The 12609-nt window shown below is 41.6% G+C and overlaps 1 protein-coding gene across 8 annotated transcripts in view; it reads right to left on the bottom strand.

The window, feature by feature from the left end:
• The window catches only part of LOC110979604 (regulator of G protein signaling 7-like), a 119312-nt gene that overhangs the window by 33141 nt on the left and 73562 nt on the right, over window positions 1–12609 (bottom strand). For 6 of the 8 annotated variants that reach the window (XM_087145084.1, XM_087145080.1, XM_022235570.2 and 3 more), the window contains exons 9-10: window positions 9871–9957; window positions 1350–1415 (exon numbers count right to left, since the gene is read on the bottom strand). In XM_087145084.1, coding sequence (XP_087001210.1) covers window positions 1350–1415; window positions 9871–9957 — 153 coding nt within the window. The remainder of the gene's footprint in view (window positions 1–1349; window positions 1416–9870; window positions 9958–12609) is intronic. The other 2 variants (XM_087145091.1, XM_022235573.2) reach the window with 1 other exon arrangement.

The raw sequence follows: 12609 nt of genomic DNA, 5'->3' as shown, positions 1-12609 counted from the left end.
ATCGCTTTAAAGCACCGGGATCTCATTATGGGAACGGGACGGGTCAACAATGGCTGCTTCCGATGAGAGATATGCAGTGCATCGCTGATGATGCCTACATGTCCACACATCTCAGGCAGGCACACATACATGTACAAACGCACGCACTCTCGTGTACTGAGACTACATGGGGATCGGTATGCCTTAGACTCCAATACTTAGCATTTTTTCACCACAGGCAATACAGAACCCCCCTTAACTAGGTCAGGCGATACAGTAGTGCAGTGTGTATGTGCAGTAGACTGCATGTAGCTGGATTTTTTCACTCAGGCCTTGTCATCTGTTGGTAGTGTTCAGCCACTGCCAGCGCTGTCCACAAAATGAGATTGCGACCCGTACTGCAACCTGTCTATGTGTATTATTGTCTCCACAGACTATTTCTTCAGACGCAGGACCCTGGATTGTGCCCTAAATCTCCCCTGACCTCCTTCGAAACCTTCACAAAACTAAGCGCTACTCATTCAGAATGGCTGAGCACACCTGGTTCATCTTTGCACGAGGGATCTTTGCGATCCCAGAAATCCTGAGATAGACAACATGCAAGTCTGATATGTGCTTAATCAGTGGCATGCTTGAGGGACTAAAACATACCAAATAAATCAGCTTTTGACAATATCAGAGGTAGTTCTCCAAGTTGGTGTGGCATTGTACTTGAGAACAAATTCCTGTGCACAGCTTTATGACAAATCACATTATTAAGATAACAAACAATCCCGAACCTTCCTATTTTAAAGGATAAGGCTCAGCTGCACAATATGACTAAAACTTTCAGCACAAAGCAATCCAAATCAACTGGCACCTGTCTGTGGCCTGGAACTTTCACAAACATTACTAGTAAACCATGTGCAAACTAGTATCAGCTTTGATGAAGCTGATTATTTTGTAATTCAACATTGTTCGTATAAAGGAAATAAACCCAACATTCTCAGACAGCAATGCATATACATGTCTGTATCTACACATTTTGTCCATGACTTGCTAATGAATACTACGCGTTTTTCTTTCCTAGAACACAGGAAAACACCTCCCCAACTATTTTTGGCTGGGCAGGAAATGAAAGAAATCAGAGTGGGCTAAATATTGGTTGAAAACACAATAATTATCATCACTGGGTTTCACCAAAGCACATATTTCTTTGTCTGATTTTCCCTCCCATGTGCATGTCCTCTCCACACATTTCTCCAGACCGGCAGGCTGCAGTGCTCAAGGCACTTCTGGGGAATCCTTGGGTGCCTCTGTCTGAAACGTAAAACGAGATAAGCTGCCCACGGCTGTATACAGAATAAAATAAAAAGAGAGAGACAGCCTACCTTGCGCTTGAGGAACAAGATGGGTGAACAACATGCAAAGTGCAGATGCTCATGATGAGATGCATCCTGTATTGAGGAATGGAAATGAAAGACAAATGGGTGGGGGTGGGGATGGGGCAGGTTGAAGGGATGACATTACAAGTGGGTGTACGATGTGGACATAATTGGGGGTAATGGTGGGTGAGAATAGGGTTGGATTAGATGGGGTGGGTGGATTGCACCGGGGTTTGAAGGGGTACAAATGGGTGCAGATGGGGTAGACGGTTTGAACAAGTGAGGAATTGAAAGATAGCGGTAAGGTGTGAAAATTGGATGTGGGACATGTACAGAAAATACATTGCATTGAAAGTGAAAGGTATTATAATACAAAAGCAGGTGGTTAAAGGGGCAAGATATGGGAGGGGTAAGATGGTGTCAGGGGCAAGATGGTCGGAGAGGCAAGATGGTGGCAGGAGCAAGATGGTGTCAGGGGCAAGATGGTCAGAGAGGCAAGATGGTGAAGAGGCAAGATGGTGTCAGGGGCAATATGGTGTCAGGGGCAAGATGGTCGGAGAGGCAAGATGGTGGGAGACACAAGATGGTGGAGCGGCAAGATGGTGTCAGGGGCAAGATGGTGGAGAGGCAAGATGGTGGAGAGGCAAGATGGTGTGAGGGGCAAGATGGTGTGAGGGGCAAGATGGTGGAGAGGCAAGATGGTGTGAGAGGCAAGATGGTGGAGAGGCAAGATGGTAGAAGGGCAAGATGGTGTGAGGGGCAAGATGGTCGGAGAGGCAAGATGGCGTGAGGGCAAGATGGTGTCAGGGGGAAAGATGGTCGGAGAGGCAAGATGGTGGGAGAGACAAGATGGTGGAGAGGCAAGATAGTGGAAGGGCAAGATGGTGGAAGGGCAAGATGGTGTGAGGGGCAAGATGGTGGAGAGGCAAGATGATGGGAGGAGCAAGATGGGGGAGAGGCAAGATGGTAGAAGGGCAAGATGGTGTGAGGGGCAAATGGTCGGAGAGGCAAGATGGCGTGAGGGCAAGATGGTGTCAGGGGAAAGATGGTTGGAGAGGCAAGATGGTCGGAGAGGCAAGATGGTGGGAAAGGCAAGAAGGTGTGAGGGGCAAGAAGGTGTGAGGGGCAAGAAGGTGTGAGGGGCAAGATGGTGGAGGGGCAAGATGGTGGGAGGAGCAAAATGGTGTGAGGGGCAAGATGGTGTGAGGGGCAAGATGGTGTGAGGGGCAAGATGGTGGGAGGACCAAGATGGTGTGAGGGGCAAGATGGTGTGAGGGGCAAGAAGGTGTGAGGGGCAAGAAGGTGTGAGGGGCAAGATGGTGGAGGGGCAAGATGGTGTGAGGGGCAAGAGGGTGTGGGGGGCAAGATGGTGGGAGGGGCAAGAAGGTGTGAGGGGCAAGAAGGGGTGAGGGGCAAGATGGTGTGAGGGGCAAGATGGTGTGAGGGGCAAGATGGTGTGAGGGGCAAGATGGTGTGAGGGGCAAGATGTTGGGAGTGGCAAGATGGTGGGAAGTGAAATGGAAGAAATGAACATACAAGTATGCATGATACGGAAAAGGATATCAATTCAAGTGAGGAGCAGTGCAGCGAGAAAGGATAGGTTATATGTGCAAGGCACAGGACAAGGATGGAATTACGGTGTTGCATTGAACAGATCACAGGTAGGAATTGTGATGGGAGCAGCAGTGTAGCAGGGTGGAAGTGAAAAGCAGTGAAAAGAAAAGACAACAAATTTGGGGAATAAGTGAATGACAGAGGCGGCAATGTGCAAACAGCATTAAAATGCAATATGGTTGGATGATAAGGAGTGTGGGTGCATTGTTATATCACAAGGTTGGCAGCCAAACAACAGCACCAAGACAGACACAATGAATAGCAAAAGTGAGAAATATATGAACACGGGCAACGAGGTAAAGTAGCAAAATAAGCACAAACAAAATCAAAAAGTAAAAATTGCCATACGATGTAAAATTGAGACCAAAACATTCGAGTTTCAAGTGTATTTTGATACAGAGATCAGACCAGCAGGAAAAGGTCACATCAAAGTTTTAAAACAAAACAACATCAAAAACAGATACATGTACACAAAAGTTGAGAAAGTTTCAATCCACACAAAATTGAAGTGAAAAAAAATAGCAGGGATTCAGAAAAGATCAGGAAGCAAAGACAACAAGCAAATGGGGGATTGCAAAAGGAAGTAAAGGTCAGAGGGATGACACAGGACAGAGGGATGAAGGGCAGAATTGTTACCAGGTTAAATCAAGAAATGGGAAATAGGGAGGGGGAAGATCAGGGGTCAAGGGTCAAGGTTGAGGGAGAAGCAAAAAGAGAAAGAAAGCAATGGTTAACACAATTTCTGGGGAGAAAACCTCCAAGAGCAACATCTTTGCCTCTTTTCAAAGGGGGAGCTTTCAATCACTGTGAAGAAATACTGCAAGCCCTCCAAGTGAAAATCAGCATCCTTAAAGATCCTTCTTAAAAAGAAGCATCGGCGAGACGGATATCTACTGAAGATGTTGTTTGTTTGAATGGCATATTTTAGAAAACTTGAGGCACAGGTTGCACTCACTACCTGTACTTTCAATTTTTCCAACCCGTAAAGGTTTTGAATTATCAGAAGTGTGTTGAAAGGTGTATGCTGCGAGTAGGTATTTTCTGGGGAGTGGTAATACCAAGTGTCAGAGGTGTTTTCATGACTTCTGCTAGGACTGAATCAGATGGCAATACGTACGGCCATTTATTATCGACAGTTAAAAAAAACCAAATACTTTTTGCTGCCAATTGCTAGCGAATTACCGGCATCATAAATTTGACACTAATATGTAATATGTCTCTGCAGTAGTCTCTGTATTCATTTCTTTAAGGTAGTGGTACATACATTGTAAGCTAACATTAAAAAGATATCAATTTATGATGTTCAGTAAGAACCAATTTTTCAACTGACAAAAGAATCTAGGATCATTTTCTGTCTAATATACGTACACTGTAAACTTTGACAATTCTCAATCCAAAATAAATGTGTGACATTCAAATGAGTAAGATTAAGAATGCAAGGTACAATTAAACTTATGTTTAAAACAGAAAGGTGTGACACACTGAAGGAGTTGCCCATTCTTAAAAAAAAAAACACGTAAATGACCATGCTTCCGAGGCACAGTGGCATGGGCTAGGTATGCAGTTAAATGATAGATGAAATCTACTTCAGTGAGTGAAGTCTAGTCTTGCACCCAGGACTAAAACTACAAGCATGCAGGGGTTGCTAACAAAAAGAACAGGCTTCAGTTTTCAAGTCAATACCCATAACTCAGTCTGTTGTGCACATTTGTGGTGTTCCATTAGGAAAGTTTTGATTCCCTTCTACCGGTACTTCCTCGTGCCAGGCAGTGCGTACAATACAGGCGATTCACAATAGTGCGCCTCCAAGAGTTCACAATGCTTTGGCCGATGCATTTGAAAAGCGTCAACAGATTTCACGTGTTGTGACTGGCCAACGCGTTGCAAACTCTTGGAGGCACACTACTGCGAATCGCCCAGATCAAATTAATGCTTTGCATCAGACAAAAATGATTCCGTAACAGCATCTTTAGGTTACTCTGCCGGAAGGAAAACTATTTTCCTCTCCCACAAACTCTAAGCCAAAGCGAGAGAAACAGGAAAAAAATCTCTTAAGTATGACATGAAAATCTCTTGACACACTTTGTGAAATCATCAGCATTCTACAGGGTTTGGCCTAACGAATTTGAAATAACTGCTAACGTTTCAGTTAAACACACAAGTTTGGAGCCACTTGCATGTACTTTTTCATGAAGTGCTAAACACACCTTTTTTTCTTGCCACTTGCTCAGGATTAAAGTCCATAATTGTATTAAAATATTGATGTTTTGACAGCAATGGTGCTTGACAGCCGAAACCCTGATTCTACTTCATACAATATGACAACACCAAATTAATTTTTTGCAGGACACAAATAAGTAAGTATGGGGAGATTTCTTCAGAAAGGGCTGAGAGTACTCAAAACTCCCACAAATTGACTGAGGTTGGCTCCCTCCCAATTCTTTTGGTGAATGTTTCTTTATTTTTCTGAGAGATCTCAGGGATATTTAAAGCAAATATAGAATTCTGCACATACTCTGGAAATTACGACCATGACAGAATTATCTGGTGAGGATGAGGCATATGCACATGTATATGCCAGTAAAATCATTCTGGGCCTCTCACACAACCGGGGAATGCAACAGAAAAATCACTGGGAAATTAATTCATTTCTTTCATCACAGTGCACTGCATATGGTTACAATTTGTTTTAATACTCCGGCGTCGATGAGAATTGGATCAGGGTTGGTCAGTCAAGGGGCTGTGGGTTGAAAAAGGACCGCAGAGTGGGAGTCAGGGAACAAGACTACACAGGGCAAGAAGTGGCCATGGGGCCTGAGCTACCATACCATGCTTAGGACATGTTCATGTGAGTGTGTCATGCGAATGGCGTGCAGGTGCATATTTATACATGTACATGTACATGAGTGTTGGTCAGCATTAGCCGAAATACATGTAGTACCGATACCAACAATGCAATTACATGTAAGTAATCCTAATGGCATTAGCTACTTGTAGCCTACGTGTAATTACAACATGTTATTACTTTGGTGACATGGTGCAAAGTAGACTGTTTCAGGGACAACACAGAAATGAAATACCTCTCTTCCCTACTTACAGAAATAGCAAGCAATCAGATTGTAAAATACTACCGCAATGCAGCAGAGACCTTCTACATGTAAATGTAATGAAGCCAACATACATGTAAAATGCCCACTATAATTGTACAACATTCGCCTTGCTATTCTGGACAGTATAGATTCCATTCTGCTCTTACGGAACGGCTGAACTGTAGTGTGCTGACAATTCCAGGCATGCCACAGTTAGTTCAAATTTCAAAATATGTTTGGTGCAGAAATATTACCATTGCAATAACACTACATGTATGTGTATTTGAATGTAAGGATTTGGGTCGGAGAATTTCCCGGCCCAGAACACAACAGCATTCTTTTGGTAAAAGCTTCTCCTTTCATAATGAAAGAGTACAGATGCAAAAGTGTATTTAAAAAATTGCAGCGTCCAAATTCAAAGCTATGCTTATTTTATACTGCAAATACAAAAACCTGTGTGGTTAATTGCAGTTTGACTGAGAATATAAACTGTATGAAATCTATAAATATTCATGAATGGTACGACAAGAAAAGTGCTTCACATTTACATTTGCCTCAATATTGTGAAAATGTAATTTTATGATTACAAACTAGAATTCCTTTTCAAACATGTTTGCAGCTGTCCACTTGACAGGAATTGTACAAAAAGCAAAATATTAAACAACATAAAGAGCGGGTAAACTACCAACAATAATACATACCAACAACCCCCTCCCCAAGTGAATTTCAAAAGGTTGGTATTTAATAAACAGGTGCATTTTCTCATGTTAACTGAGTGATGTGTACCACTCCCTTTTTACAGCCATGAAGGCTCTGACAATTAACGATGCCAGGGTTTTCTGGTATCTGAACAGAATAAAAGCAAAGGGGTTGTACTGGGACATGTACGGTTTATGTCACACTGAGTGTGTGTGTTTCCAAGCCTTCTGCATCATGCACGCATGCCATGCAGGCATGCCCTAACACTGGGGCCCACGCCACTACGGTTACATGGCAGTGGTGGACAGGGGAGGAACCGTGCGCACCAAACGACGACCTGCCAGCTGGAATGCTGCCAGGAACGCGCGTGTCGTCACGGCCCATTGCCATGGCAACCACATTTCCTGCAGGGTAGAAAACATGCTGCATCAACACATTCATCCAGACTTTTCAAAAGGGAAACAACCACTGTGTCTAAGAAGGGAACACTAGATGTATTTAACAAAACAAAACACGGCCCCAGGAGATAGGAAAAATGTTATAATGGCTTTGTCCACTGAAAAATAACCATAAACAAAGCAAAAGAAATAATAAAAAATTGAAGCAATTTTCAAAAACATGTCTAGGAAGGACTATCCTACTACAAATTTTGGGGTTTCAAATATATTTTCCATTCAACTCTTTGAAAGGGTCAAGTTGGATTTGAGAGTTTTTGCACACTCTTCAGAAAGTTACAAGAACGTTTTTTCCTACATTTGTAGACCCAACCAACCCAATTTAATAATTCCACACCTCAGTCACAATTTCAGCTTCCACAATGCAATCTCATCTAAAAACACAAAAATCTCAAATTAATTGGGATACCTCTCCTTTCTTCTTTAAGAAATGTTGGTTGAACATGAAAGACAGGGCAACTCTGGTACTTTGTGAAAAAAAGAGACTTGTTGAAAAAGGAAAGAGGGTCATCCACCCACCAGCTCCCCCCCCAAAAAAAGCACACCAAAGATGACTGAATTCAAACAATGACAGTGGCATTTTTATTCAGCCTATGAAGTAATGTTAAACAAAAACTTCAGGAAAGCATTATGAAAGGTAATCGGTAAAATATGAAACCTTTTGCAATCACAGCTGTAAACTGGGAATGATACACAAAGAGGACAGGATATTTCTCCCCAAGCCAACTGAAAGAAGATTAACAGACACCATCACGTCAGCTAAGGTTTCAATGCAATGACATTCTCCTTGAAGAATGGTAAAAATAAAAAAAGCAAAAAGGAAAATCTGTATTATGTATCTGAGGAGAAGGGTGGAAATATTGCCGAGAATAATTCAATAATTAGAAAGAAGAATTTGCCAAACGTTGGCTGGATGAGCACGGGGGGAGGGGTTCTTTTGTCCTCCCTGCTTCTGCACTCGGTCAGACTGCAGGGGTCTAGCAATCACAGGTTCGGGGCGTGCATAATACCGCAAGGCCTTGAACTTGTCAGGCAGGATGTTTTTCTTATGCGCAATGCTTCGAAATTGCGGGCTGTTGCGTGACAACAATTTTGAGACAATTCAAATTCTTTCGCATTTATTTCCATCGGCCGGGGCGATTTCATCAATGCTTGAGGGACACTGGCTGCTGTGAGCCAAACTCACTGTCTTTGTGTGGACCCAAGAAGAAAACAGGTCCCTACAGTATGGGCTTGCGTGAAAATATGTGCTTGTGTAGGTTCCTGATATATACACTTAGTTGAATAGTACTAATGGAAAAATTGTCACTCATTTTTTTTTTTAACAGAGTGGATCGAGCCACACAAAAAGCAATATTTGTGTTTGCTTTTTAGAAAAGGGGGTAAAGTGACAAGCATTCATCGAACAGCTGTGGCAAATCAGTGCTTTGGTTGAAAAAGAGCCACCTGTCAAATCTGAACAACGCATGCATAGAAAGTTCAGGCAAGTTCTTGCATTCATGCTACTGCACAGGTTAACGGGGGGGGTCAACAAACAATACATCTATTCAAACGAAAGCAGTAATCATTTTTCAAAGAAAGCAGATAACTTTTCCTTTTTTTCCTTTTAAATTTTTTCCGGGACAATTTAGCTGGCTAGTACAAATTATTATGCCATATATTCCAATTGACCTTTTTTTTAAAGTCCCTGGCTTGTACATCGATGAGTAGGAAATGAGTTTAAGTGTGGACAGCCGCAGTTCAATTTAAAAAAATCAGTGTCTGATCATTTTTGTGAGAAGTTAGAAATCCAAGAAGTGTCTAATATGGAGTTTAAACTTTACATGCTGACTATTTTGTACTATATGTGACTGAATACGGAAAGACAGGCATCATGCTACTAGTGCAAACTATCAAGAATGTACATTTATGTACACCAATGCATTCGCAAGAGTATAATCAAGTGTTACGAATGAGTAATAAAGAATTTGTTAAAGGCCATGTGATTGGACTTTGGAAATCTGAACAAGAAACGCTGAGATTTTGTACCATTTTGTTTGTCATCAGAGATCAGTCCATGATTTTATCACTGAACAAGGATTCACTGTTTCAATGATGCATATTTCATTTTCAGAATCACATAGTTGAAACTCTTACAGCTTCAACCCAATTATTCAAACAATCCGTTTTGCAACTAAAGTAAGTGGGCTTATCAACTTGTACATGGCATGATAGGCAAGTTTTCACTTTCCACAGAGATTCACAATTATTTTTCCTGGTCACAACTTTACTCTTGTGATGAAGGCTCTAATGTGAGTGAACAGAACAAGATGATGAAACAAATCTTCATGTAAGTACACTAAATTTTGGTGTCCAGAATGTACACATAAGGGTGGTTTTTTGGAAGTTTGTGTCTGGTGATATTTCAATCGTTTATATTAAAAAGGAACATTGAAAATTGTTTCCCAGATATTTGATTCTTTTTTATATACTGGTACATAGAATCATCAATGATTGAACTGGTAAGTAGTGGACTTTTTGCTCGACTTGAAAACAGGTACAAAGGATTAACCAGAGCCCCTGGGGTATGTACAAAATGTTTGATTAAGGAGGATTTTGGACTGTTTTGGAGGCAGTTAAAGCAAGCAGAAGTGACTCAGAACTAACTACAAAATGGTCGACAAGTCTTACCGTTCTCATGAGTTCTTCTGAATGGGACCGCAGATCCGAATCTGATGCACATGGACTTATTCTCTCACCACCCGCACCAAAGTTCATCTGGAAATTACACAAAAAGACAAGCAAAGTACAGTTTGTGTTTAGTTTTCGCTAGTGGCAATGTGAGTGTTAGGGAGTCCAAACATGACAGTCAAGTTGCTTGAGCTCTAATTAGAGATTTGGGTGAGTTTTTGCATCACAGTGATGTGAATTCTATTATATTCCATCGATTATCGTGTCACAAGCTGAAGCAACTGTGACACATCATACATTATCACCAATCAGGTTCTGTACAGTTGCTGTTGTTTATGAAGATACATGACGGTGTGACGGTAAGACTAAACTAACAAAACAACATAGAACAAGAAACAAATTTTTTTCCTTAAGTCAAGCAAGGATCAAAGATACAATTGTAACAGATTTGATACAGAAGAGGCCAAGCTCTTTTGATTTGCGGGGCACAAAATCAGCAATGAGCCACCCTTTCGACCCAAAATAGAAGCATCAATTTTAATCACACAACCAAAACCAAGACAAAAAAATCCAACCTCATCTCAACCCAAAATCAGAGGAGAGGGACGTGAAGCTTGTGACTGAGAAATGCTGGATAATGGCAGAACTAAAAAAGTTGAAATGTCACTGGCACAGAAGGCAATGCACTCCATACTCAGAAGTTATACCCATCCCTGGAGTATGACCAAAGTGTCTTTCTTCCTTTTGGTGGGGTTCTGTTGGCTAAAAGTTACACACTACTCAAGTTGCATGTTCATTTTCAATTGGATCTAATAATAGAAAAATACAAGCTGGGTATTTTTTTCTGCCGGTATTGTCTCGTTATATTTGGAGACTTCCTCCAGTTCACTTCAATCCCTTCTGCTCTGAGAAACATGTAACTAGTATGTAATTGTTGCCACCACAATGCAGAGGCACAGCATAAACGGAGCCTGTACCCCAATATATGTTTCGCCCCCAAAGTGGACCCTATTTTAAGCTGGTTGCTAAGAGGAGTCTTAACCTCCCAGCTCTTCTAGAAAAACACCAGGGACGTGGTTTTTTTTCTCTCCCCGGTACCCTCTCCATCGGTCCCTCCACCTCTCTTTCCCATCCTTCTTCATGAAGCAGCCAAACTCAGTGCAGGAAAGCTATAAATAGGCACGGCTTTGTTTGCCCGTCTCCACGCACACAGACACACACGTGTCCATGCGGGAGGATTCAGTGCCATAATAAGTTGTGTTTGACGTCATTGCAATGAATTCTTGCACTTCATTTGGTCTGAGGCCAACACACAAGCTTGTAAATAAGCCTAGTCCAGGTTTCTCACTCCCCTACCCCTCCTTACTCCTTCCAGCTCCGTCCGTAAACAAACAAGACCTGGAAATTGTCATGAAATGGATAATAATTCAAAGCAATCAATCAGGTTTAACAAGTAGTGCTACATTTATGACTATGAATACACTAAATGAAATTAGGGACAAAAAAACATTTTAAAAAGGAGGAGATGTCAATACAGTGACCTACTTCTGGTTTTCATTAATTTATCGGATGTTTACATGATCATGCTGCCCATAGGCAATCATCATGCTTACCTTTCATGTTAATCAATATTTGTTTAAAAATAGAGAGACAGACAGAGGGGGCTGAGATCGGTCCTTGAAACATCAACAATGATGACAGTTTTAGGTTCTATTGTTTTTCAATTGCCTCATTTCTCCATCCAGTTTTAATATTTCCAGAGGAAAAATTCAACAATATCAACTTGGTGAAAAAATCATTGCAGTAGGTTTTTTTGTATTATGGAAAATATTATTGATAAACAGAGTCATCGTGCTTTAACACAAACCTTTCAATTAAATGGATTGATTTACAATGACAAGTTTCGGCTGAATTGCTACTTCATCAAAAGCATAAATATGGAATCCTGTGTAAGACTAAATGGATTTATGGCCCATCTTTAAAGCTTGTAAATACAGAAAATATCATGCGTGTGTGTACTGGCGTGGAATTGTGGGAACGGCACCGAGTGCTCGCAACCAAATTCTATTTAAATGTGATTACAAGAATTCCTGCACAACTGATTTTCCACTGAATGTGCACAATTTAATATGCCCCAAACACCTGGAATACATCTGAGTGTGGGTGCATATCATGGCAAGGCGGCGGTGAAGTGTGCGCGCCACGTTCTGCATCTGAACCGCCACTACTGGGGTCGTCATATGAGTTCATGCTTTGGCCGTGACTAAAGGAAACTGATAAAAACTAGAGACACATCCAGATGAAAGCATCGTATTTACATGTACAATGCAGCTGCAACAGTCCAGGTTCTTCCAACTGCTGGAGGAATTCAGAACGGTCAGGGTAAATATAATTTCTGTTGAATGTATTTTCTTTACAGATGACATTAACCATACGGGTCTTCAGAATGTAAGCAGTGACATGGTTACAGGTTGACAGAAGTGTGCGCCAACTTTTCAGTCCTTTACCTTTTGGTTATTCATCCAACATTTAGGAATGTTACGATCCAACACAGCTCACATTACTGAATACCTGTTTGAACTAAACTAGTTGACCTGTGCATCATTGTATCCTACAGAGTTCCTCCCAAATGACATGTCCAACAATTCATGCGTAAATCGACCACGTCTGAGCTGCCTGACACAGTGATCTCAGCAGAGTCAAATTTCAAAGGATGATGGCATTTTTTATGTATGGATG

Source organism: Acanthaster planci, linkage group LG01 (genome assembly GCF_054643075.1).
Source record: "Acanthaster planci isolate LZ-2023a linkage group LG01, COTS_SCS, whole genome shotgun sequence".
NCBI lineage: Eukaryota > Metazoa > Echinodermata > Asteroidea > Valvatida > Acanthasteridae > Acanthaster > Acanthaster planci.
The sequence above is the reverse complement of the archived record's forward strand: the minus strand, read 5'-3'. Positions and strand labels throughout refer to the sequence as shown.